The sequence below is a fragment of the Chiloscyllium plagiosum genome, unplaced genomic scaffold, assembly GCF_037043375.1.
Source record: "Chiloscyllium plagiosum isolate Xiang-an unplaced genomic scaffold, Cpla_swu_hap1 HiC_scaffold_27, whole genome shotgun sequence".
Taxonomy (NCBI): Eukaryota; Metazoa; Chordata; class Chondrichthyes; order Orectolobiformes; family Hemiscylliidae; genus Chiloscyllium; species Chiloscyllium plagiosum.
In genome coordinates, this window is record NW_028270165.1 from 91386502 (window position 1) to 91414479 (window position 27978).

Below are 27978 nucleotides of genomic sequence, written 5' to 3' on the forward strand. Positions count from 1 at the left end.
GGACTCGCTGTTCGAGAGTCCGGACCTGATCCACAGCCGATTGTGCTCCAGTTTCGGAGGTCACGGCCTTTAGCTCCGCCCCTCCGACTCGGCGCTCGATTTCTTTAATGTCTTGGTCGTGCTTCTGCAGCGTGGCCGAGAGTGAGTCCCATCGACTTCGGGACTCCTCGATAAACGCGTCGATCTTCACGTGCAGCTTGGAGATCATCTACACAAGGCTTGCCCCTGTAGGTAAGTCCCCCGGGACGGCTGTGGACGCCTCTGCTGGAGCTGGAGAGGGTGGGGGAGGGGGTCCTGCTTGTTGAGAGCTGCGGGCTCCCTTCCCTTTAGTCATTTTAACTAAAGATTAGATTGTTTAAGTTTAATATTAAACAACTAATTAAATTAAGCAACTATTATAAATGATTTGGTGAGTGTGGTGGGGGTGGGTGACCCACTTTACCCAAGTCTTGGGAGGAGCACTGTAGACTCAGACTTGCTGGGTCGCCACCATCTTGGATTCCCCTCAGAAATGAGCAGCTTTAAAACAAAAACTGGTAATGTGTGAGTGTGATGGAGTATAGGCCTGTGTGCGTGTTGGGTGGTGTGTGTCTGTGTTCGAGAGAGAGCGTGTACACGAGAGAGTATAGATAAAAGTGAGGAATTGCACTTTGCTTTAATAAAAAGGGGAGGACTTGTAGCAGTTACTGGCGGGGCCCTGGGTTATGTTGTAGAACAGAGACATGGGGGTGTGGTTCAGGTACATAGTTCTTTGAAAGTTGCATCACTGGGAGACAGAGTTGTTAAGAGTTGATTAGCCCACTTGCCTTCATTGTTCACACCTTCATTAGATTAAATTACTTACAATGTGGAAACAGGCCCTTCGGCCCAACAAGTCCACACCGCCCCGCCGAAGCGCAACCCACCCATTCCCCTACATTTACCCCTTACCTAACACTACGGGCAATTTAGCATGGCCAATTCACCTGACCTGCACATCTTTGGACTGTGGGAGGAAACCGGAGCACCCGGAGGAAACCAACGCAGACACAGGGAGTACGTGCAAACTCCACACAGTCAGTCACCTGAGGTGGGAATTGAACCCGGGTCTCTGGCGCTGTGAGGCAGCAGTGCTAACCACTGTGCCACTGTGCCGCCCACACAGTTGAATATTGGAGTTGGGACATCATTTTGAAATTATACAGGATGTTGGTGAGGTCACTTTTAGAACACTGAGTACAGTTCTGGTCGCCCTGTTATAGGAAGAATACTATTAGAGAAGGTTCGGTAAAGATGTACCAGGATGTTGTCAGGACTGAAGGGTTTGAGTTATAAGGAGAGGCTGAGACTTTATTCACTGGAGTGGAGGAGGTTGAGGGGTGACCTTATTGAGATTTATAAAATCATGAGGGGTGTCGGCAAGGTGAGTAGCAAAAATAGTGAGGAGCATGTTTGGTTATGTCGAGTCCTAAATAAATAAATATTGACTCTACTGTTTCTTTTTCTCCTATTGGCATTTGGACACTTAAATTTGTCAGTAATCGCAGCATTGCCACAGAGTGTACAGCGCATGCTCCTCGGTGTCAGCAAGAACGGCGCATGCTCCTAGCTGTCCGCTGCAACGGGGCGCGACCTTCTTTAGAAGCTAATGGGGAGCCTTTGAGGACCGGAAGTAGGGTAGTCCTCCTGCCAATGAGAACATCCACTATTGTCTGAATGCGGAAGTTGTTCCATGAGCTTCTGAAGCTGCTGCACCTCTCTCTCTGAAAGAAGATTGAGCTTCACTCCAGACTACAACTTCCTTCCTCTGTTTAACATTGTGAGTACCGCACTCTCTTTTCCATTTCTTTATTTCATTGTGGGCTTCGGTTGTTGACTCGCAGCAACTGAATGTAAAGACAGTGAATCCAGGGAGGAGCAGACTCAGGAAATGTTGATCCAGATCAGTGTCTCAATTGGCAAAAACAGTCCCACAGTGTGAAGTTATAGCCTTTGCTGTGGGGGGAAAAAACAGCAGAAAGGAAGTGCATTGTTTAAATGGAGATATATTGGGATGTGGGGAAAGTGAGGACTGCAGGTGTTGAAGATCAGAGTCAAAAAGTGTGGCAGCTTCCAAGGAGCAGGAGAGTCAACGTTTCGGGCCCGAGCCCTTCATCGGGAATGCCGTGTGGATGTACAAAGGGGCCTCAGCGTCCTCCTACACCAGTCACTGCCTGTTGTGAGACAGGTGCAGCAAGCAATCAGCAAGGCAAGTGGTGTATTAGCAAGAGGAATTGAGTTCAGAAGTGGGGATGCCTTCCTGCTGTTCGTGAGGAGCGGGGGGGGGGGGGGTGTCATTAAATATATTCAAGGCTGAACTCCTCTGATTTTTGAACAACAAAGAGGTGGATGTTTCTGGGAGAAGGCAAGAAAATGGTTTCAAGACCAGTATAGAACAGTTACAGAGTCAGACAGCACAGAAACAGACCCTTCAGCCCAACTAGTCCGTGCTGACTATGTTCACAAACTAAACTTGTTCCACCTGCCTGTGTTTGGCCCATATCCCTCCGAACCTTTCCTATTCATGTCCTTATCCAAACATCTTATAAACGTTGTTACTGTACCTGCATCCACCATTTCCTCTGGACATTCATTCCACACACAAACCACTCTCTCAAAGGAAAAAGGTGCTCCTCATATCTATCTTAAAATCTTTCTCCTCGCACCTTAAAAATTTGCTCCTAATCTTGAAACGACACCTGTCATTCACCTCATCTATGGTTTTATAATTCTCTATAATGTTGCATCTCAACCTCCTGTGTTCCACTGAAAACATCCCAGCCTATCCACCTAGAAGTAGGTAGATTATTATCTAGTTATGATCTGTTCAAAGCTGGTGCAGGCTCGAAAGACCAACTGACCTACTCCTGCTCCCAACTCTCTCACTATGTCCAGGACAGTAAGGGACTATAAGACAGGAGCAGACATTTGGCCATTCACCACATCAGGTCTGCTCATACCATTCAATTGTGGCTGATCAGTTTGTCACCCCCATTCACCTGCTTTCTCCCAATACCTCTCGATCCCCTTGATACTCAAGAACCTATCTATTTCAGTTTTAAGTATCCTCAGTGACCTGGCCTCCTGTGGTGGAAGGGTTAAAATTATGTCCCAATACATGTGTGGATCTTATTATCTGTATGTAACCGGAATGGAATGTGTTGCTTATGGTGTTTATACTAAAAGCTCCAGGCGCCAGCCTTGACAAGGAACAGACACTGTCGAACAGGATGTTGCAAGCTTAATTGGTTCCAGCTGAAACTCGTAAAGAGTCTTGCCCTGTTGTTCGCGCGAATGTTTAGATATAAGCTGGGAAAGTCCCCAGTTCGGTAGAGTCTGCTCCGGGTTATGTTTAACCGCCGAGCGTGGGTTGTTGGCAACCGCTCTACGAGAACTGACGGCTCCCAGTTCCGGTAACACGTAGAGTGAGTATAAACCAGACCCGTTGTAAGTACGAGACCTGGTTGAGGCGACACTGCGGGGAATAAAATACTCATATTCTAGCAAACTCGTCTCTTAGTTCTTTTCTCCTGGTCTGTGTCAGACTACTCTCCTGCGAACCCGATCCTTGAGAATTTATAAAACACCTCCACTGCTTCTGTGTCAAGGAATTCCATAGATTCACCATTCTCTGGCTGAAGTTTTTTCTTTTCTCCATTCCAAAAGGTCCTCTGGTCCTAGTCTCTCTTACCAATTGAAACATCTTTCAAATGTCCATGTCGTTCAGTATTATGTATGTTTCAATTAGATCCCCCCCCCCGGTGAGTGTAGGCCTGTTAATCAACATGAACCAGACCCTTCAGAATTAGGTTCAGCAAACTGAGAATGGAGGGAGAGTGTGTGGGATGGAGATTTTCAGCTTCTCTGGAATAAGGGAGGAAAAAGCGATAAATCAGAACTGATCGGTTGGGCTGATTGGCCAAAGAGTGGCAGGTGGAGTTTAATTTAGAGAAATGTGAGGTTTGCATTTTGGTCAAGCAATCCAGGCAAGACTTACACAGTTAAGGGGAGTGTTGCAGAACAAAGAGACCTTGGTATGTTTTCCTTTATTGGTCAGAGCATTGAGTACAGGATTTGGGAAGTCCTGTTGCTGTTGTGCAGGACATGTGGTTAGGCCACTTTTGGAATACTGCATTCAGTTCTGGTCTCCCTGCAATAGGAAAGATGTTGTGAAACTTTGAAAGGGGTGGGAAAACTTTTATAAGGCTTGTTGGCAAAGTTGGAACGTTTTGATGTTCAGGGAGAGGCTGATAGGCCAGGGATATTTTCCCTGGAGCATCAGAGGTTGAGGGGTGACCTTATAAAAATATATAAGGGGCATGGATCAGTGCAAGGTCTTTTCCCCAGGATAAGGGAGTCCAGAACTAGAAGAACATCGGAATGGGGAAATGGGAAGTGAGTAGAAACTTTTTCACGCAGAGGGTGGTGGATGTATGGAACCTGCTGCCAGAGGAAGTCGTGGAGGCTGGCATAATGACAATATAAAAGGCATCTGCCTATATGAATAGCAAGGGTTTAGAGGGATATGGGCCAAATGCTGGCAAATGGAACTACGTTAATTTAGGATGTCTGGCTGGCATCTGTCTAGGTTAGGGTGGATTAGCCATAGGATGTGCAGGTTAGGTGCATTAGTAAGGGTTAAATGCAGAGCGGTTGGGGAATGGGTGTGGGTGGGTTACCCTTTGGAGGGTCGGTGTGGACTCCCTGGGCCGAGTTGCCTGCTTCCACACGATGGAGCTTCTCAGAAGGGAAGATGTTTTGCAAACTGCGCAGGTGCTCTGTGGACCAGACGGCCGCCATCCGGAGCAGGGCTCAGAGGGATATGGGCCAAGTGCTGGCAAATGGGACTAGATTAATTTCGGATATCTGGTCAGCACCAAAGAGTTTGATCCAAGTGTCTGTTTCTATGCTGTATATCTGTGACTCTGGCTTTCCATAAACATTTGCCACATCTTTACGTTCAGTTTCTCTCTGGTGTCTATGTTAATACCTTGATGTCTCACTTTGCTCCCCCGCTTCCCGGGGACGTTAACCATTTTGTGTCGGGGTCTTCAAGAAGCTGCATTGCAGGTTCACCCTGAATTGACACTCTTCCCAACTGCCCCGAGTGTGGGAAAGACTTCAGGAATTCCTCGAACCTGCTCAGGCACCAGCGGCTCCACACTGGGCAAAGGCCCTTCAGCTGCCCCGAGTGCAGGAAGGCCTTTGTCCGGGCCTCCCACCTTCTGACCCACCAGTGGTCCACACGGGGCAGAGGCCCTTCAGCTGTCCTGAGTATGGGAAGAGATTTACCCAGGCCTCCAACTTGCTGACCCACCAGCGGGTCCACACAGAGGAAAGGCCCTTCAGCTGCCCCGAGTGCTGGAAAGTCTTCACCTGCTCCTCCCACCTGCGGAGGCACCAGGTGGAGAGAAACTTACTTGGAATCAAGGTATGGGTTGAAATTGGTGAGTGAGGCAGTATTTCCTTTCGGTTACGGCTGTAGCAAGGAACCAATTACAAAGGGACAACTCGGTGCTGACCAATAGTAGAGGAAGAGAGGCGGAGGGGGGTGGCAGTGTGAGCGCTTATTTAAAAAAAACAGCAACTTTTTCTACGTCTTTTTGGTGAGGGGGGTGCGGGGGTGGAATCTGAAGCTGTAACAAAGTTGGGTCACAATAAAGGTTACCTGAACTTACTTAATGCAAGACTCAGGCTCTCATTGAAAGTTTTGAGTTCCAAGAGGTTTTTGTTTGCAAGCTGCTCATTTTTTGCAGCCTCCTGTACTGAGTTTCCAATGTCGTGTATCAGATGGAGCAGTGAATGAGGAGCTAGTATCGTTAGAAATTGTAAATTTTACAGGGGCAGAAAAAGCAAAAACATCAAGACTGACATCTCTCTGCATTTTGGATAATTCCACCTGAAAGTTAATATCTTTCACAACACGGGGATACCGCTGAGAGGGAGCAGGTCTGATTTTGGGAAGCAAAGAAAAGTGTGTCAATTCAGGGTGAATCGGGAATGCAGCTTCTTGAGGAAGAACCAGACACGAAATGGTTAACGTCCCCAGGAAGGTGGGAGCAAAATGAGATGTCAAGCCATTAACACCGACATTAGAGAGAAAGTGGACCTATTGACGTGGCAAATGTTAGTGGAAAGCCAGAATCATAGAGATGTACAGCACAGAAACAGACCCTTTGGTCCAACTCATCAGTACCAGCCAGGTATTCTAAATTAATCCAGTCCCATTTGTCAGCACTTGGCCTATGTCCTCTAAACCCTTCCTATTCAGATACCCATCCAGATGCCTTTTAAGTGCTGTAATTGTACCAGCCATCACCATTTCCTCTGGCAGCTCATTCCTTACATACAGCACCCTCTGAACATAGGAGTTGCCCCTTAGGTTCCTCTTAAATCTCACCCTCACCCTGAACCTATGACCCATCCAGGGAAAAGACCTTATCTATTTACCCTCTCCATGCCTCTCATGATTTTATAAACGGTTGTAGGGTCACCCTCAGCCTTTGAAAACTCAACAGAAAACAGTTCCACCCTGTTCAGCTCAAACCCTGACAACGTCCTTGTCAATCTTATCTGAATCCTTTCAGGTTTCACAACATCCTTCCTCTAGCAGAGAGACCAGAACTGCACACAATACTCCAAAAGTAGCCAAACAAATGCCCTGGAGATTGCACAACGTAATCTCCCAACTCCAATCCTCAGAGGACTGGGAAAGTTTTCAAAACCCACAAAAGACAACCGGGAAAGAATGGAGGGACAAACAGATCTTTTGCGGGTCAGCATGGAACATCAGGGCGGGGGGGAAATGGGAATGAGGGAAAGAAGCTGAATGTGCTGGAGCAAGGTGGAGGAAGAACAGAGGATGCAATGAGGAATATTGCATGTGCTGTACTTGTACCTGTTGCAGTTACTGGTGGGAATCGGATGCATTTTAAACATCAAAACAGAAAAGCTATCTACTCCTCCCGCCTTCCCAACGTCGATCCCTCTGTCCCTCCTCACCCGGGTAACTAAGACACATACCTGAGTTTGTGGAGTCTCCTCCCTCCCTGCATTCACTCCAGTTGCTACAAGTGAATAGATTTCCCCTCCCCCCATCTCTGTCTCCCTCCCAGGATGAAGAGTTGCCCAGACAGAGTGAGATTCACTCACGGACAGGGCCACTTCCCTGCTGTGACATAAACATATCAAGAGGCGAGTCACAGTTTGCAAAACCCCTTCCCTTCAGAGAACCCTCACAGTGTGGAAGCAGGCCACTGGGCCTAAAGACTCCATACTGACCCTCTGAAGGTTAACCCACCCACACTCATTCCCCTACACCTGTTGCTCTACATTTACCCCGTCAAACCTGCACATCCCTGGGCACCAAATAATTCAGCATGGCCAATCCACCCTAACCTGCACGTGCCTGGGCACTATGGGTAATTTGGCATAGCCAATCCCCCCGAACCTGCACATACAAATTCACCCCCATGGGCGTGTGCGTGTTTGCACGAAAGAGAAACAAAAATCTACATCAGTATATCTCTGCCTATTTGAGAACAGGTGCCTTACTTCTGTTGTAAATATTGTTGTAAATCATAGCTGGGTGCTAATAGTTAGATGGAAGGGAGACAAAATTCCCCAAGTAGGGCACCATGAGAATCCTGGGAGAGCCCTATTTCTGGTTTACTTCTGAATGAACAAACATTAAGCATAAGCACCTATTTATTTCTAATTTTGTTTCATTTTTCTTGTTTAATTCCCTGTTATGACTACACTCTGTGCCCGGATGGTTGACAGGCTGGGAGATTGTGGGTTGGGGCATGATTACTGAATGTTTTATTGTTCCAGAAGGGGTAATAGGGAACAGGGAGATCAACAGAGGACAGAGAAATCAGGACCTGAAATCCGAGGTGACACCAGACTACCCTGTGATCAGTGCTTTGATAAGCAGTGCTAACCCTCTACCTTTACCGAGCTTCCCATCTGACTATCCCCTTGATATTCAGGATCCAATCCTTGCCATCCTGAAGCCATGTCTCTGTAAGGAGTCTCGGATCATAATTATTCTCTTCAATGTGTGCAGTCAACTCATTCACTTTTGTTACAATGCAGCACACATTCAGACACACTGTTTTTAGTTTCAATTTTTGTGACCTTTAAAATCCAGTTTTGATTGCTGGTACATTTACTCCCCTTGTCCCTTTCTATCACACTCTGATGTTCATTTTCCACATCACTATACTGCTCCCTGGCCTTGATTTGGATTGGCCATGCTAAATTGCCCAGAATGTCCAGGGACGTGTAGGTTAGGTGGGTTAGCCATGGGAAATGCAGGGTTACAGTTTCATAGTAATAGAAGCAGGAGTCGGCCATTTGGCCCATCCAGCCTGCTCCACCATTCATTAAAATCATGGCTGATCTATCCATCAACTCAGCTCCTCCTCCCTGCATTGTCCCAACTACCCTTCATTCCCCTACCATTGCAAATACCCATTCAACTGTGTATTGAGTTTAGAGTCAAAGTGATGTACAGCATGGAAACAGACCCTTTGGTCCAACCCGTCCCATGCCGACCAGATATCCCAACCCAATCTTGTCCCACCTGCCAGCACCCAAACAATATCTCTCCAAACCCTTCCTATTCATATACCCATCCGAATGCCTCTTAAATGTTGCAATTGCACCAGTCTCCACAACTTCCTCTGGCAGGTCATTCCATACACACACCAGCCTCTGTGTGAAAAAGTTGCCCCTTTGGTCTCTTTCATATCTTTCCGTTCTCACCCTAAACCTATGCCCTCTAGTTCTGGACTCCCCCACCCCAGGGAAAAGATTTTGTCTATTTATCCTATCCATGCCCCTTATGATTTTATAAACCTCTATACGGTCACCCTTCAGCTTCTGACGCTCCAGGGAAAACAGTCCCAGCCTATTCAGTCTCTCCCTGTAGCTCAGATCCTCCAACCCTGGCAACATCCTTATACATCTTTTCTGAACCCTTTCAAGTTTCACAACATCTTTCCGATATGAAGGAGACCAGAATTGCACGCAATATTCCAACAGTGGCCTAACCAATGTCCTGTACAGTCACAACATGACCTCTCGACTCCTGTACTCAATACTCTGACCAATAAAAGAAAGCATACCAAACGCCATCTTCACTATCCTATCGATCTGTGATTCCACTTTCAAGGAGCTATGAATCTGCCCTCAAAGGTCTCTCTTCGTGAAAATGCCTCTACTGCTTCCATGGTCAGAGAATTCCATAGATTCACTACTCTCTGGGAAAAGCAGTTCCTCCTCATCTCGGTCCTAAATCTGCTTCTCCTAATCTTGAGGCCTGGTCTCCCCAGTAACAGAAATGACTCGATAGGGTAGGGCTTCATCCCCACAATGCAACAAATTCCCACCTTCCATCAAAATCCCGGATGTACTTAACTTACTCACTCAGTTGCTGTCTCACCAATGCAAGATTTCATTGTAACTTCTGCTCCCATTAAGGGCAAAACATCTCTGAAAGCTGCTCTGAAACTTCAGCCTTCACAATCACACCTCTGCTTTCACCGAAGAAGATTAGAGTCATACAGCACGGGAACAGCCCATTTGGTACAACTCGTCCATGCCGACCAGATATCCAAAATTCATCTTGTCCCATTTGCTAGCATTTGGCCCACATCCCTCTGCATCTGGATGGGTACATGAATAGGAAGGGTTTTGAGGAATATGGGCCACATGCTGGCAAATGGAATAGATTGATTCCGGATATATGGTTGGCATAGACGAGTTGGGCTGAAGGATCTGTTTGTGTGGTGTATGACTCCAACTGTCTTCGGTGAAAGCAGAAGTGTGGTTGTGAAGACAGGGCTTTCAGAGCAGCTTTCAAAGAAGCTTTGCCCTTCCTGGGACCGGAAGAAGTTACAATGAAATCTTTCATTTGTGAGACAGCAAGCAACTAAGTGAGTACATCCGGGATTTTGGTGGAAAGTGGGAATTCATTGCACTGAGAGGATGAAGCCCTACCCTATCCAGTCACTTCTGCTGGTGGCTGAGACTAGGCCCCAAGCTTTGGGGGAGTAGGTTTAGGACAGAGATGAGGAGGAGGAGTGAGGGCTGCTGCTTTTCCCAGAGATTAGTGTATCTGCGGAACTCTCTGCCCGAGGAAGCAGGCTCCAATATGCCCCGGTCCTAATTCTTCAGCTTGACGTACCCGTGACTGTAAACTTTGAAGTGCTTTGGTTAACTGCAAATATTTCCCACTTGTCCAACAATCCAGTGTCAGCTGTTTCAGTCATTGGGATGGTTTTGATTCAGCTACTAAATACATCTACTCTTATTAGACAATATTCATAACAATGTACGCAAGGTGATTCTATATACGCAAGTTGTAAACCAGTACAAAAGCTGACCAGACAAGGAAGTGGTTAACAAACACAGGGCATCCCTCTTCGAGTATGCACCTTGTTTGTTTACAAATTAAACACGCTTCAGATCTTTTCCTAGCTGCTTTCCGAAAATCTGGGTGCCACAATAATGGACATTATCGACTGAAATAGGCAGCAGCAAAGAATGAACACAAACCAGTCCAGCAGGGGGCACCCATGTTTTGGTTTGAGTATTGAGGGAGTACCCTTTTTGAGACCCCTGTGATATCAGTACCATACCCAGGCTAATGTGCATTGAAACCAGATTATGAAGTGTTAACTTTCCTGCAAACTTCTGCCTGTGTGTGTCTCTCTGTAACATTTTCTAACTTGCTTCATATCTCAGTTTGTCAGCTTTTGTTTAGTCCTTCCTTCCTTCCTTCCTTCCAAGGCTAATGAGGCACTCGCATTCCAGAGCAGCCCAAGTTAGGGAGTTGAGCCTCATAAATCCTGGCTGTGACACGTTGCTGCTTAACCAAGTGTGCAAACTCTACATACCTCTCCTTTGTTCCATTTGCAAATCGAACACTTTTCAACACAAGTTGTTTGTGTCTCTGCATGAGTCCATAACCCAGGGAAATACAACAGAGTCTTTAATAGTTGCCCAATGTGACCTGTTTGCCAAATTCATTCAAATACGGTTTCACCTCTCGTAACCCTGGAGTAAGCAAATTCACTATTACTAACTTTGTAAAGCACAAGTGCTCTCAGCAGTATTACGTCCAGACGCTAGGACCCTGTTGAGTTCTCTCACTAGTATCTTGTGGCTGAGTAGGGAGAATTGTATCAACATTTCTGTTAGAAACGAAAATCGCTTCTTAATAATCGCTCTAGACAAATTCAGGAAAACAAAGTTTTATTAGCATGTCTGCAGAGTTGGGCACCCTTCTGAGAAAAGCGCGCCGAGGCTAACAATGCTTTCTGATTAAATACAGGACAAGTCCCTCCCCTCTGTGGCTCTAAAGAGTCACGAGGTTCACATTCTAAACCGTTCAGTATTTTTCCATCCCTTATCTGAAAGTCTGCAGCAGATGTCTCCCGAGTTGTTTTTTTCTACCCTGTAGTCTTATCAGTCAAGGACTTATTCTTCTCTGTCAGAGTTAGTGGTCCTATTAATCAAGGACTTGTTTTTCTACTCTCTCTCTGTGAGTGGTCTTATCAATCCGTAGCAGCAGATGTCTCGTCTTTTATTACAGAGAAGCATGTTTTACCCTACCCCTATGGCTCTATTCCCCTTAGACTTTGGGGTCATGCACATCTCAATTGTTTGTACCGAAATCGTCTCTTGCAATTCCACCCTTTCTGTTTTTAAGATGTGCATGACAAAGATAAGCCTCCTCCGATCAAGGGCCCGGGAAATCCTTGGTCTTTCGCAGCAACAGCACCTTCAGTTCCTGCGTTCCATGTTGGGGTACCGCCACTGCCTGGAGTTGGGAAATATTTTTCTGGATTAAAGATTGAACACAGGGGATCAGGCAGGGTAAGATGAGTAGAAGCATTACGCCCCCCCCAGCCACCAGTAACGCCGTGCGCCACCAACTACCACCTAGGAGACCATCCCACCATCTGATGCCACCAAGAGGACGCCAGGATTGAACCGGCACATGGGCCAGTTTCCGAATTTTATCGGAAATCTTCAAAACCGCTTTACCATTATCGTCAATTTTCAGACAGCAGTTAGTCAGGTTAAACTTCCCGCACACGCCCCCTTCTGAGGCCAACAGATAATCCAAGGCAAGCCGGTTTTGGTATATAGCAGCCCTCATCTGATCCTGCTGCTTAGCCAGCAACTCCAGGGCCAGGGCGGTCTGATTAGTAATGACCTCTACGACTGCTTGGAGCCTGATAATTCGATTTAACATATAGATAGGAGTACGGTATCCCCATGATCCGTCCTGTGCCCATGTAGCAGGTCCGTAGTATTCAATAATACGGGCCGGTGGCCATTCATCCCCCCAATCACCAACTTGGATATCCCTTGTTGGCCTCTGCAGGGAGTCAAATAGTTTAACCCCCAAGTCGTGGCCCTCCTCCCGGGGTAATAAGAAGAACTCTGGTCTAATTAGACCCAGGAAGCATACCCCAGCCCATCCCATGGGCAACTTGGCATATGCCTGATTACCGCATATCCAGAATAGGCCATCTGGGGCAGGGCCCCCCTGTTTCGCAACTTCGTTCCACACCTCTTTTATCCCAGGGATGCCCTCATAAGGGCCGGAGCCGCTACAATTCCAAAACCGAGAGTCATCACCCAGCCTCTCACAATTGCGGTTCTCCTGTTTCGCAATGTACCATGTGATATCCTCAGGCCACCAGACTTGTGTGGTTGCATTCAACACACTCTGACAGGGGCTGATACCCACCTCAACCTTCCCTTTCCCTTCAACACACAACTGGCCTTCCGGGCTGTTAGTCAGTCTCCACACCTGCCCTTTCCTTTCGTTGACATGTGTCCAATTATACTGAAGCAACTCCCATATATCTAAGCTTTGACCAGACCACGGCCATTGTTCAGTCATATGTGGCCCCCCACAAACCCAGCAATTGCTAATATTTAACACGGTGGCTACCCTCGACGTAAGATCAATAAACAGGTTCTGTGTTACATCGGGGAGTTTGATCTTTTCTTCTACCTCCTTGTATATAGACGGCACCTTGGAGACAACGACCGTCCTTTGACGGTCGCGCTCTTTCTCTAACTTCCGTTCAGTGTTCTGTACTATTGTCTCCTTGACTCTGTCCACATGTTCTTTGAGCAACACGGAGGGTAGGCCCCACTGCCCAGCTTTGTTAACACACACCCAGTGGTCATTGTTAGGGCATCCACGGACTTTGCCACCGTACCCTTTATTATACACCTGATAATAGGATTTTCCACCCTCCCAACATTCTTGCCGTGCATTCACATCGTAACACCGATCGTTCACATGGGAGTGAGACATAAATGACCCCGAGTCGATCTGACTCCCAAGCCTCACCGTAGTCCGACATTTGTCACATCTCCCCTCGCCCTCCCCCACATACAGGAGTAAACCGATCAATATCCCCACCAATACAGTCCATGTAGAGTTCATTATCGCTGTCTTTTTAGCTTTATCACCAACGGCTTGTCCCCTGGCCCGCATGTCCAAGTGCTCCCTCCCTCTGGCGGAATAGGCCCCTTTATCCTCGATGCGTGGGCCCACCCTTTTTCTTTCGTCCGAACAGCGGCTTCAGTTGTTAACAGGACCAGGAACGGTCCTTCCCACTGCGGCTGGAGCTTTTCGGCCCTCCAGGTCTTTACAAGTACCCAATCTCCGGGCTCCACCTTATGCAAGAGGAAGTCGAGCGGCGGAGTCTGAGCCAGGAGACCCTTTCTCCGGAGTTCTGCAAAAGAACGGGATAAGGCCAGTAAATAGTCTCTGACGAATACATCTCCCCCTTGTAGAGTGGGACACCCATCAACCTTACTCCAATATGGTAATCCGAACAGCATCTCATAGGAGGAGACCCCGATATCCCGGCGAGGTGCTGTACGTATCCTCAATAGGGCAATGGGAAGGCACTTTGGCCAGGGTAACTTAGTTTCTAACATCAGCTTAGTCAATTGGGTCTTGAGCGTGCCATTCATTCTCTCAACTCGACCCGAGCTCTGGGGATGCCAGGGTGCATGGAATTTCCATTGGATACCCAGGGCAGTACAGATCAAATGGTGTAGCCTAGCAACAAAATGTGTCCCGCAGTCTGAGTCTATAGATTCCATCATGCCATATCTCGGGATTATGTTCTCGAACAATAGACGGGCCACGGTTGGTGCATCGTCTTTGGCGGTTGGGAAAGCCTCTACCCAGTGGGTGAAATGGTCTACTATTACTAGCAGATACTTCCATCTCTGTACTGGGGGTAAGTCTGTAAAGTCAATTTGGATCCTCTGGAATGGCCTAATTGCGAGGGGCTGACCACCAGCTGGCATAGAACGCATGGCTTTCTTGTTAATTCGCTGGCAGGTGGGGCATCCGACTACTTCTTGTTGGGCTAACGTGTATATCCCCCTACATACATAGTCTCTCAGGATCGTGTCACACATGGCTTGCACCCCCCAGTGGGTCTGATGGTGTAATCGGTGCAGAATACTCCGGGTGATCTGTTTGTTCAGTACTTGTCTCCCATCAGGAACCGTCCACTTCCCGTTAGTTTCTAGCCGGGCACCCAATTGATCCATTTTATCAATCTCCCCCTGGGTGAAGACGGGTTGTTTAGCGAGCCCTTCCCTCAACGTTATTAATGTTAATAATTGGACGTGTTTTTCGACCACTGCCCGCTTGGCTTCCTCATCTGCCAGCCGGTTTCCCACCGCTTCCGGTGTCGACCCCTTCTGGTGACCGGGTACATGGACTACTGCGAGTTCTATAGGCAACGCCAGGGCTTCCAACGTTAGGCTGATCTTTTGTTCGTGAGCTAATTCTTTTCCCCGGGAAGTTATCAATCCTCGCTCTTTCCAGATTTTCCCGAAAGTATGAACGATTCCGTATGCATACTTTGAGTCAGTATATATGGTCCCCACTTTCCCCTCCAACAACTTCAGGGCCCTCTGGAGGGCGTACAACTCACAGGATTGGGCTGACCGCTTCCCGGGCAGTCGTCCGGACTCGATCGTCCGTTTCGTTGCGCCATCTACGACAGCATAGCCACTGTACCGTACCCCACTGATGCACCGGGAGGACCCGTCGATGTACAGTTCCTGTCCTTCACCCAGCGGGGCCTCTTGCAGGTCCTCTCGGCTTTTGGTCTGTAAGTCTACAAATTCCCCACAATCATGCTCCTGTTCCCCATCTGCAGGACGTCCGTATAGAAACTGGGCAGGGTTGCAACTGAGATCTTTTGCAAAATTGAGATCGTCTCCGGTCATCAAAATCGTCTCATACTTTAGGATGCGAGAGTCTGTTAACCAGCGGTGAGCCTTTTGAGCCAGTATGGTACTAACCGAATGTGGGGAGTATACTGTGATCCTTCCTCCAAAGGTAAGTTTCCGGGCCTCTTCTACTAACATTGCCGTAGCTGCCACTGCCTGGATACAGGTCGGCCATCCACGTGACACAGGGTCTAACATTTTTGACAAAAATGCAACCGGCTGACGTTTCCCTGCCCGCAGCTGGGTAAGCACACCTTGGGCAATTCCGCCGGCGCTATTAACATATAACTGGAACGGTTCCTTCAGGGTGGGTAAAGCCAATACCGGAGCTCGGATCAGTTTACTTTTAATAATATTAAATCGCTGCTCTTCCTCATCTGACCAGTCCAGTTTTTGTTCTTCTTGTCCCAGTTTGTCGTACAAAAACTTTATTAGAGTGGTGTAACTTTCAATCCATATCCGGCAATACCCTACTAGCCCCAGGAATTGTCTGATTTCCTTCTTCGTCCTGGGTATTGGCATACCCGTAATCTCCGATATTCGTTCTGGCGTGATACGGCGATGCCCCTTACTGACCTGATGGCCCAGATATCTTACTTCTTGCTCCACAAACTGGAGTTTTGTCCTGGAGACGCGTAGGCCCTGTTTCCCCAGGAAGTTCAGCAGGGCAACGGTGTCTGCTCGTACCTCCTCTTCTCTCGGTCCTGAGAGTAAGAGATCATCGACATATTGGAGCAATTGATTCTCAACGTTACACCGAAATCCTCCTAAGATCTGCTCCAGTATTTGTCCAAACAAGTTGGGTGACTCCGTGAATCCCTGCGGCAAGACTGTCCATCTTAATTGTCGCTTTCGTCCTGTGAAGGGATTCTCCCATTCAAATGCAAAAAGGTTCCGACTTTCTTCGTCAAGGGGGCAACTCCAGAAGGCATCCTTCAGATCTTCCTCTTGTAATTCCGTACTTCAGTACTCGTTAAGGGGACGTTCACATATCCCGTCCCTCCTTCCGCGCCTCCCATGGGCACTTCCCGGAGTGGATTCATTCTTGCAATCGGGACAGAGTTTCGTCTGTGACTCTTTTCAGCTTGAGATCTAGTCTGTACACCTGAGGCACCTGGTGGTTCCTCCCCGCTTTCTTCCCCTTCCCCTGAATCGTCGCCACCCGAAGGACTATTTTGCGGGGCAGACGGGGTCACGTAGGGCGGCGGTAAGTGATCTAAAGGTTCCCATTCTTTCTGCCCTTTCGAGTCTTCATTGGTTACCTTCATTTTGCAAGATAGTGTGACTGGTAGCCAACAAAGGGCGTAATCACTTTCCTCCCGAGTAACATTAGGTTTCGAATTGACATATAAAATTAGAGCTTGCCGGACCCAGTCTTCGTCAGTTCCGAATTTAGGCCACCACACTGAGTCTCCCTGAATAGGTTTTTGGGACCACGTTTGACAGTATTTCACCATCTTCTTTCTAGATTTTCCTTTTCTCCTACCCTGATCCCAATTATTTAACATTATTCCTAACGGACTATCGTCAGGTACCCCGGGGTATTTTTCATTGTCTACGCTCAAGCCTACCTTTCCCTTATTCGCCTTGGATCCCTTATTTCCCATTGCCGAGGACTTTGTAAAATCGGAGATTTCTGTATTATCCCGTGATAATCTATCACTATTTAGCCAATTCCCGGACCTTCAGTCCCGTGATCGCCCAGGTCCCTTTGCAGGCACCCCCGGTCTTTGGATTCCTGTGTCCTACGTCTCTGTGAAACAGATCACAGGCACCCCGTAGGTCCATGTTCCTCCGCAAACACGGTCTCTGCAAAATCCCGCACAGACGAGCCCCGGTCTCAAGTATCCTGAGTCCCACGTCTCTGTAGAAAAATCTACAGGCACTCCGCAGGTCCCCAGTCCTCCGGAAAGACGGTTCCCGCAAGTCTGTTCTTACCTGGGTTCGGTGCACCGAAATTACTCGATCGTTAACCGTCCCCACTGCCTCGGCCACACCCCTCCTTTGTTCTCCTGAGCCTTCTGGATATCACTCGCTCAAGCCACGGGGGGCGACAAGCAAGGAATCAGGGACTGCCGAACTCGGCAGGGTGCACCTTCTCCGATGTCCTTCCTCAGCCACCCCTCGCGGCCGGAGTGTTGATCGGACGAGCCCCCAAGTTTGTTAGAAACGAAAATCGCTTCTCAATAATCGCTCTAGACAAATTCAGGAAAACAAAGTTTTATTAACAAGTCTGCAGAGTTGGGCACCCTTCTGAGAAAAAGGCACCCGAGGCTAACAATGTTTCTGATTAAATACAGGACAAGTCCCTCCCCTCTATAGCTCTAAAGAGTCACGAGGTTCACATTCTAAACAGTCAGTATTTTTCCATCCCTTATCACAAAGTCTGCAGCAGACGTTTCCCGAGTTGTTTTTCGACCCTGGTGTCTGATCAGTCAAGGACTTGTTTTTCTACTCTGTCTATGTGAGTGGTCTTATCAATCCGTAGCAGCAGATGTCTCGTCCTTTATTATAGAGAAGCATGTTTTACCCTACCCCTATGGCTCTATTCCCCTTAGACTTTGGGGTCATGCACATCTCAATTGTTTGTACCGAAATTGTCTCTCACACTGCCTGAACTGCTGTGCTTTTCCAGCACCACTCTAATCAAAAGTGGATTGGCCATGCTAAATTACCCACAGTGCCCAAGGATGTGCAGGTGAGGGTGGATTGGCAATGCTAAATTACCCATAGTGCCCAGGTTAGGGTGGATTGGCCATGCTAAGCAGGTAAGGTGCATGACTCAGGGATAAATGAAGAGCAATGGGGATAGGGGAATGAGTGTGGGTGGGTGACCCTTGGGAGGGTCGGTGAGGCCGAGTGGCCTGCTTCCACACTCTGGGGATTCTCTGAAGGGAGGGGTTTTTTGGAAAGTGTGTCCTCCTCCCCGTGTGCTGCAGGCACAGCGCATGCGCGGTGCGGCGTCCCGCTGTTAGCCATGCCCCGCCCCCTACACCGTCACTATTCCTCGCCCCGCCCCTAGTTTCTTTGTGACGTCACAAGGCGCATCCTGGGAGGGAGACAGAGATGGGAGGAGGGGAAATTGGTCACTTGTAGCAACTGGAGTGAATGCAGGGAGGGAGCAGCCTCCGCAAACTCAGGTATGTGTCTTAGTTACCCGGGTGAGGAGGGACTGAAGGATAGAGATTGGGAAGGGGGAGGGCTGGATATCTCCTGTTTTGATGTTTAAAATGCACCCGATTCCCACCAGTAACTGCCACAGGTACAAGTACAGCACATGCAATATTCCTCATTGCAGCTTCAAGCCGGTTTTACATCCTCTGTTCTTCCTCCACCTTGCTCCAGCACATTCAGCTTCTTTCCCTCATTCACATTCCTCCTCTCTACCCCCCCCCCCCCCCCCCGCCGATGTTCCAAGCTGATCCGCAAAAGATCGGTTTGTCCCTCCATTCTTTCCCGGTGGCGCCCATTACTCTTGTCTATTTCTTGCCTTATTCAGCCTTGTGCGTGAACAAAGTGTTAGCGTATATCCCCTTTCACTGCCAGCTGCTTCCTTGTTGGCGAAAGCAACATTTCCTCCCATTTTTCGCCGACACTGAGCCTTCTGACCTCCTTGATTGTGGCTTTTTTTTTGTTTTGGCAGAAGCAGGGAACAGATGCTTATTACTATTAGTAAGAGGAATTTAGTTTAACCTACACCCTCTCCCCTCACAGCACCTTATCTGTTTGTAACATCTACCATTGTTTGCAGGCACATTTCATTCTTGTATGCACATTTTTTAGCTAATACAAAAGTAATGATATATTTCCTTCACATTGCTTTCATTCTTGTTAACTCCACTCTTGGCTGAAACAATTATACCCTGGCGTTAGTTCATTTACCTCGCAGAAGCAATTATGGTTGCAGAAGTAACACTGCTTTCCCTATATCCCACAGGGGTGACCCTACAACCTTGTATAAAATAATGTGGGGCATGGCGAGGGTAAACAGACAAGATCTTTGATCTGGGATTGCTCATAGGTTTCTTTTAAATCTCACCCTCACCATAAACCTAAGGGGCAACTCCTATGCACAGAGGGTGGTGTGTGTAAAGAATGAGCTGCCAGAGGAAGTGATGACTGCTGGTACAATTACAATCTTTTAAAAGGTATCTGGATGGGTATATGTCTGGAAACATTTAGAGGGACATGGGCCAAGTGCTGGCAAATGGGACTAGATTGATTTAGGAGATCTGGTCAGCATGGACTGAAGGGACTGTTTCTGTGCTGTACATCTGTGATTCTGGCTTGCCACTAATGTTTGTCACGTCTCTATGTTCAGTTTCTCCCTGGTGTTGGTGTTAATGCCTTGATGTCTTATTTTGCTCCCCACATTCTGGGGATATTAACCGTTTCCTGTCTGGTTGTTCTGATCTGGACTGCTGTCTGGATCTTCGGATTTCTGGGATTGGTCAATAAACACACCTGGAAATGACTCTTTTGTCAATCACACAAAGAATAGTTTATTCTTTGATACAGCCGGGTCAGTAGACTCTGATCAGCACAGAAGGATTAGATTAGATTCCCAACATGTGGAAACAGGCCCTTCGGCCCAACCAGTCCACACCGATCCTCTGAAGAGTAGCCCACTCAGACCCATCTCCCTCTAACCAATGCACCTAACATTATGGGCAGTTTAGCATGGCCAATTCACCACATCTGCATATCTTTGGATTGTGGGAGGAAACCCACGCAGACATGGGGAGAATGTGCAAACTCCACCAGCCAGCCCCCCGAGGCTGGAATTGAACCTGGGACCCTGGTGCTGTGAGGCAGCAGGGCTAACCACTGGGCCACCGATGAGTACTTCTAGTGTGCCAAAAGAATCCGCTGACTTTTACAGAGTTTGGATAGAACTTATGTCCATTGTTTAGAGTCAGACATTGAGCATGATCACATAGTAACAACCAATCAGATCCTGCCATGTCCTCGCGCACATTTGACTTAGCCTAGGGCGGCACAGTGGCGAGCACTGCTGCCTCACAGCACCAGGGTCCCAGGTTCGATTCCAGCCTTGGGTGACCGTCTGTGTGGAGTTTGCACATTCTCCCCGTGTCTGCGTGGGTTTCCTCTGGGTGCTCTGGTTTCCTCCCACAGTCCAAAGATGTGCAGGTCAGGTGGATTTGTCATACTAAGTTGCCCATAGTGTTTGATACATTATTAGTCAGAGGGAAAATGGGTCTGGGTGGGTTACTCTTCGGAGGGTCAGTGTGGACTGGTTGGGCCAAAGGGCCTGTTTCCCCACTGTCGGGAATCTAATCTAATTAGATTAGATTAGATTACTTACAGTGTGGAAACAGGCCCTTCAGCCCAACAAGTCCACACCACCCCACCGAAGCGCAACCCACCCATACCCCGACATTTACCCTTTACCTAACACTACGGGCAATTTAGCATGGCCAATTCACCTGACCTGCACATCTTTGGACTGTGGGAGGAAACCGGAGCTCCCGGAGGAAACCCACGCAGACACGGGGAGAATGTGCAAACTCCACACAGTCAGTCGTCTGAGGCGGGATTGAACCCGGGTCTCTGGCGCTGTGAGGCAACAGTGCTAGACACTGTGGCGTCCATCTATCATAATTTCTTGTAGACAACCTGTTTTTGGAATCGTATTTGTTCTGTCTGGTAGTTAGCATTAAACTGTAATTTCTACGATTAATGGTTAGGTTTACATTTGTTACTTCAGCATTTGCAATTTTTTTTCACCGGATTTACACCAGTCTGTGGATCCTTATTTGTTCTGAGTCACGAGTATCTGCCTGACTCAGTTCTGACTGAGTGAGCCAAGCAGAAGCCATTTTGTCCTACCTCCCATGTTAAAGTGGAGATTTGATGCAGCCCAGGGAATCCTTTGTGGAGTCAGACCTGTAAAGCCTCTCTCTTGGTTTGTCCTGGAGATCGCACTCTTTGGAAGCCTGGAATAAAAACCTCTCATCATAAAGTCCCAAAATGCAATTCAATTCTGTGTCTGTCTGTGTCTCTCCCTTTTGAACTCTCACGACAGCAAAGATTTATTTTGTGAAAGCCCCGCTTGCAATGGGTAGTAAGAATATGTTATAATGGACAAGATCCAACCATTAATTGCAAAGCTATGGATAGTACCGAGTCTTGTTTCAGGGTCAGATTCAAAGACTTACATTCATTTCACAAGGGAACGGCTGTGAATGTTATCACTTGGGGTCCTGTTCATACAGATTCACCGATGCTGAGGCAAACGTTCTTAATTGCCTCACAGCATCTTGTTATCACTTGGTGAGCCCAGGTGTCCCTATCTTTAAGTTCTGCCCTCTTTCTGAGCCTTCCTGCCTGTTTATTTTCTAGTGCAGTAAATGTATTCAATAATTCAGCATTACATTTTAGTCTGAATGTTTAAAGACAAGTTTTAAGGCGATAGACTTTATCACCCAGATGCCCACACACTCATTCCTCCCTTTAATTGCACCACGATCACTGAAAGAGAAGGCTTGTCCAAACAAATGCCCTTCAAGGTGGTCCAGCCATCAACATCCTGTAGAGCGGCACCACCATCTTCGCAGCTCATCTGGTCATATTTATCATCGCCATCGACACGTGTGGGTGAGCCATCGGATCACAAAAGGAGCATCTTCTGGGGCAAATCTATATCACTAAGGGACCTCATAAGCCGAGCAATTAAATACCTAACAATACCAATACTGACAAACAAACATAGCTAAATTGATAAGCCAATTGTACCATCAGCCCGATCTGCAGTTTCCCCAACTGGTCCCTTCAGTCATTCTGTCAAGGAATACCTGGATCTCTTCTTGTATCTTAGTAATATTGCCAGTGAGATTGGGAATGCCCATAGTGCATTTATCTTGGACAATGGTGCAGACCTCACCCTCCTGGGGGAGTATATAGTCTAAGGCAGACCGATTCTGCACAGAGTAAAGACACAGGTCTGATAATCCCAGTTTACTCTGTTTCAGAGCCTCTTTAGTCTTATTTCCTCGAATGGTCAGGCCGTCAAAGAGGGAATTGCGGTTCTGTTGACTTGTCACCCCTGCCGATCCTTCCAACCTCAGGGTACTCTGGATTCCCCAGCCTATCGGGTGTCCTGTATTGTCACCCAGTCCCTTGGGATCCTTCCAGTTGGAGCAAGGTTGGCTGAGACCGACCGTTGCATCCTCCTCAGATGGAGGTTCCATCGACTTGTCCACTGGCCAGGACAAGGTACTGTTGTGGGAACAAGGGCTCCGATAGTGACCTTATGAGGGACATCTTTGCCATCAAGGACAAGGAAATTGGTAGTTTTACCTTAGCTGAAGAAATAATAGTCTGGTTTGGTGTATATTAGGGAGAGTTTGTCAAAACAGGTTACTGAAATGTTACAGCAGGGGGTCTGGTCAGATCTACAGGAGTAAAGGGTCGACGTTTTGCAAGAGGAGTTGCTTGAGCTCTGTAAAAAAATGGGCCAAGTGACTCGAGCACTCGCACTGTATGGGAGACAATGGTCCTCAGAATGCTGTTCCCATTGGGCTCTCCCTTAGCTCTATTGTACATGGTCTTGGTGACAGTGTCAGGTTCTGAAAAGAGAAAAGGCCTATAAATGCGCAAGGGAAGGGTTCCGTTCCAGGTCCATGTGCCGCATAAGGCCTGCTGTACCCCAGCCAGTGTTACACCAGCTGTTTGTATACACAGACCGGAGGTATTGGAAAGTGACATCTCTCTTCGCAGGGTCGGCAGTAGGAAGTCTGACAAATGGAATGGAATTGGGGACGGGGCAAGTAAGTCATCTCCCGATAGAGATGAGTAACATACTACTGCCCTGGGGTGAAGAGCGTTCTGTGGGCCTGTATCAATAAGTTGTTTGTGGATTGAGGAGTTTCCCCTATCAGGCTTCCCTTTTCTCGAGTCGGCCCGTCCTGCAAAATGGGATGGTGTTCCTGGGCGTCCTTAAAATATTTACCATAATAACAGGGTTGATCATTTTTATCCTCACTAGGCTTGCTTCTACAGGTAAAATAAAAAAAACATGGTAACGACATGGTAACTCCCACTGATTTCTACTGTCCAGATGGACCAGCTGGTCTTTCTGATGTAAGAGTCCATTGCAATAATCAATCTTCATCACGTTCCACACGTCAAAGGCATCTGGTCCGGTGCACTGGATGACATCTCCTCAGCATGGGTGGTGGATAATCTCTGATCATTCCTGGTCGCATCCATACTTAGTGGCTTTCCCCATCAGGATGTTGTACGTGATCAGAAAGGTGAGGAGATAAGCGATGCCCCACAAGTCTCTCCTCTTAGTTCAAGCATCTGTAATAAGATTAACATAAGAATAACAGCAAGATTCAAAAACCCAACAGGACAGGGTCCACTCCTTTTGTTGGGATTCCAGGATTCTCTCCTCCTCTTCCCCCCTTTTGATTGGTGCGGTCAATCAATTTACAATGGTGCAGGTGGACCCAAGCTGAGCGCCCAACGACTGTGACCGCCAAGGGGATGGGAAGTAAAACCTGGAAGGGGCCATCCCAACGAGGATGGAGACCTTTGCCAGTCCAGTTCTTGACGAGCACCAATGAACCAGGTTCTACCCGTGACGAGGCTGAAAGGGAGGGAACATCGCTGTAGGCCGCACGCTCCTGGGAGTGAAAGGCACGCATAACACTCGTTAGAGCAAGAACATAACCACTCATTGCTTTGGTCATGTGGTGGAAGTGGACTGAGAAGGGAGCCGAATCGTTCCAAGGGGTACGGAGGGGGTGACCAGAGAGACTCTCAGCTGGAGACAGTCGTGTCTTGCTCGCAGACATGGATCGCATCTAGAATAAGGCCACAGGGATTAGCATAACCAGGAGAGGCCAGACTCGGCCATCAATTTGGCAAGTTTAGTCTTGAGTCTGGTTAAAACATTGAATAAGGCCGGACACCTGAGGATGATAAGCACCATGCAGTTGCCAACAATTACAAAGCTGGGAACAGAGTTCTCCGTTAATATTACCTACAAAGTGTGGTCCATTGTCCGAGCTAATGCACGCAGGTACACTGAAGCAGGGAATTATTTCCTTAAACAAAATCTTCACCACAGTCTCAGCAGTAGCGTTAGGAGGAGGGTAGGCTTCAATCCACTCAGAAAAGACAACAATAAGCAAAACATATTTATAGCAACTCAACTCATTTCTCCAACTCAATGAAGTCCAGTTGAAGTGTCTCCAAGGGACCCTCCAGCAAGGGAGTTCTCGTAGAGATACTTGAACTAAGAGGTGGGTGATCGCCTACCCACTGACCTCTTTGATCACGTACAACATCCTGATTGGGAAAGCCACTGACTGAGTATCGATGCGATCTGGAACGATCTGAGATTATCCTGATGTCATCTGGTGCATCAGAACAGACACTTTTAACATGGAGTCGCTTGAGCAATGGCATGAGCTGCCAGAGGAAGTGGTGGGTGCTGGTACGATGACAAGTTAAAGTGCTCCTGGACGGGCATCTGAATATGAAGGGTTCAGATGGGTCAGGGCCAAGTGATGGCAAATGGAACTGGAGTCATAGAGATGTACAGCACAGAAACAGACCCTTCGGTCCAACTCGTCCTTGCTGACAAGATAGCCAACCCAATTTAGTCCCAGCTGCCAGCACCCATAGGGGCCAAGTGATGGCAAACGTGACTAGATTAATTTAGGATATCTGGGCAGGTTGGGCCAAAGGGTCTGTTTCTGCGCTGTGTGACTCTAATTGTCTTCAGTGGAAGCAGAAGTGTGGTTGTGAAGCCTGGACTTTCAGAGCATGTTTTATCCTGACGGGGAGCAGAAGAGTTTGACTGAAGTGTGTTGGTGTTAATGCCTTGATGTCTCATTTTGCTCCCACCTTCTCGGGGTCATTAACCATTTTGTGTCTGGTCCTTCCTCAAGAATCTGCATTGCAGGTTCACCCTGAATGGACACTTATTTTTGCTTCCCAAAATCAGACCTGCTCACTCTCAGCAGGATCCCAGCGTTGTGAAAGATATTAATTTCAGGTGGAGTTATCCAAAATTCAGAGAGATGTCAGTCTTGATGTTTTTGCTTTTTCTGCCCCAGTAAGATCCTGAATCAGCACCTGCAGGGGATTTAGTTAGAGCGGAGTGAGAACAGAGGGGGAGAGAGAGTGGGATGGTGCTTTCAATTTTGTGGAACAACAAAAGAATATTCCACAGAAAGTAGAATTGCTTGTTCTGAATTTCTACCCTGCACTGATAGTGATGACTTTTGTAATCTCTTTTTGCAGAGTATTTGAAAATCTGAAGACTGAAGTTTCAAAATCAACAGATGAAGGGCTTATGCCCGAAACATTGACTCTCCTGCTCCTCGGATGCTGCCTGACCTGCTGTGCTTTTCCAGCGCCACGTTTTTCGACTGACTGTCCAGCGTCTGCAGTCCTCACTTTGATGTCAATGTCTGACAGTCACTCAATCCATCAGGACCACAACGATTTTTGACTGTGATTTCTGTGAGAGGGATCAACGCTTTTTGGTTCCTGTTTGAGGACGTTTTCCGCATCAGTGGGACTGGACGAGAGACCCCACTGTTGCAGCGCACTGTGCGTGGAGCCTGAAACAGTTATATGGCCTGGAAAGGGGATTTCACGGCAGGGAGGGCTCTGCACGTGTTTGTGTGCAGCTGAAGCTGTGACCATGGAGAAACCTGAGGAATCCCACCCTGTGGAGGAACCGTGGAAGTGTGGTGACTGTGGGAAAGGCTTCCGTGTCCCGTCTGTCCTGGAGATTCATCGGCGCAGTCACACCGGGGAGAGGCCATTCCCCTGCACCGACTGCGGGAAGGCCTTCAGCACATCCTCCTCCCTGCTGACCCACCAGCGGGTCCACACGGGGGAGAGGCCGTTCACCTGCTCTCAGTGCGGGAAGGCCTTCAGCACATCCTCCCACCTGCTGGCCCACCAGCGGATCCACACGGGGGAGAGGCCGTTCACCTGCTCTCAGTGCGGGAAGGCCTTCAGCACATCCTCCTACCTCCAGACCCACCAACGGGTCCACACAGGGGAAAGCCCTTCAGCTGCCCCGAGTGCGGGAATGCCTTCAGCGCATCTTCCACCCTGCTGACCCACCAGCGTATCCACACCGGGGAGAGGCCGTTCACCTGCTCTCAGTGCGGGAAGGGCTTCATCACCTCCTCCAACCTGCGGAACCACCGGCGGGTCCACACGGGGGAGAGGCCCTTCAGCTGCCCTGTGTGCGGGAAGGCCTTTACCCAGGCCTCCCACCTGCGGAAGCACCAGCGTATCCACACCGGGGAGAGGCTATTTTCCTGCTCTCAGTGCGAGAAGGGCTTCACCACCTCCTCCCAACTCCAGAGCCACCGGCGGGTCCACACGGGGGAGAGGCCCTTCAGCTGCCCCGAGTGCGGGAAGGGCTTTACCCAGGCCTCCACCCTGCTGAGGCACCAGCGGGTCCATACAGGGGAGAGGCTATTTTCCTGCTCTCAGTGCGAGAAGGGCTTCACCACCTCCTCCCACCTCCAGATCCACCGGCGGGTCCACACGGGGGAGAGGCCCTTCAGCTGCCCCGAGTGCGGGAAGGCCTTTACCCAGGCCTCCACAATGCTGAGGCACCAGCGGATCCACACGGGGGAGAGGCCGTTCACCTGCTCTCAGTGCGGGAAGGGCTTCACCTGCTCCTCCCACCTGCTGAGGCACCAGCGAGTTCACGTGCCATCGCAGGGGGATTGAAGGAGTGACGGCCGAGTGCCATTATCGACTGGACTATCAACCCGGTTCCGGGGACTCCCGGGTTCGAATCCCACCACGACAGATGGCAGATTTGGTATTCGGTCAGAAATGTGGAGTTCGGAATCTAACGATGAGACCGTTTCAGGGAGGGGGTGGTGCGGGGGAGAAAGCCCCCATCTGATTCACTCTCTCCCTTGTTAGGGAAGGGAACCGCCATTGTGGGAAAGGATTCACTCAGTCATTCCAGCTGCATCCTTTACCCGGTCTGGCCTACACGTGACTCCAGACCCACAGCAGTCTGGTTGACTCTACACTGCCCCTTCCTGGCAAATGAGCGGGGAGAAACTTAGTTGGAGACAGGGTATGGGTTGAAATTGCTGAGTGAGGCAATACTTCCTCCGGGTGACGGCTGTACCAAGGATCCGATTACAAAGGGACAACTTGGTGCTGGCCAATAGTAAAGACAGCGTGGTGAGGAGGGGAAGTGTGGTGGCAGGGGGAGGAGAGGAGGTGTGGTGTGTGTACTTTGACCTTGAGGTGTTCAAAAAGCAGATACTTTTTCCCTGCCTTTTTGCTGGGGGGATCTGAAGCTGTAACAAAGTTGGGTTGCAATAAAGGTTACCTGAACCTACCACCGGGCTCAGACTCTCATTGAAAGCTTTGAGCTCCAAGAGGTTTTTGTTTTAAAGCTGTTCATTTCGTTCAGCCTCCTGCACTAAGTTTAGAACATAGAACAAAGAAACTAGAACAATACAGCGCAGAACAGGCCCTTCGGCCCACGATGTTGCACCGACCTGTGAACTATTCTCAGTTCGTTCCCCTACACTATCCCAAAATCAACCATGCGCTTATCTAAGGATTGTTTAAATCTCCCTAATGTGGCTGAGTTGACTACTTTAGCAGGTAGGGCATTCCACGCACTTACCA

At 48.5% G+C, this 27978-nt stretch overlaps 2 protein-coding genes and 1 pseudogene across 10 annotated transcripts in view; 2 read left to right on the forward strand and 1 right to left on the reverse strand.

Moving 5' to 3' along the window:
• The window catches only part of LOC148145001 (uncharacterized), a 197924-nt gene that overhangs the window by 15028 nt on the left and 154918 nt on the right, over positions 1–27978 (forward strand). The window lies entirely within an intron of this gene.
• Positions 1716–27962, forward strand: LOC148145002 (uncharacterized; annotated as a pseudogene). The gene is made up of 2 exons (XR_015751698.1): positions 1716–1798; positions 25594–27962. The product of XR_015751698.1 is annotated as an uncharacterized LOC148145002 (transcript).
• LOC148145003 (endogenous retrovirus group 3 member 1 Env polyprotein-like) overlaps positions 10915–27978 on the reverse strand; it is a 467418-nt gene continuing 450354 nt past the window's right edge. For 4 of the 7 annotated variants that reach the window (XM_087975491.1, XM_087975492.1, XM_087975494.1 and 1 more), the window contains 2 exons: positions 17254–17510; positions 10915–13790 (listed from right to left, as the gene is read on the reverse strand). In XM_087975491.1, coding sequence (XP_087831617.1) covers positions 11768–13549 — 1782 coding nt within the window. In that variant the 5' untranslated portion in view covers positions 13550–13790; positions 17254–17510 and the 3' untranslated portion in view covers positions 10915–11767. Of the gene's footprint in view, positions 13791–17253; positions 17511–18042; positions 18211–21165; positions 21523–27978 lie in introns of those variants that run through there. The other 3 variants (XM_087975490.1, XM_087975495.1, XM_087975496.1) reach the window with 3 other exon arrangements.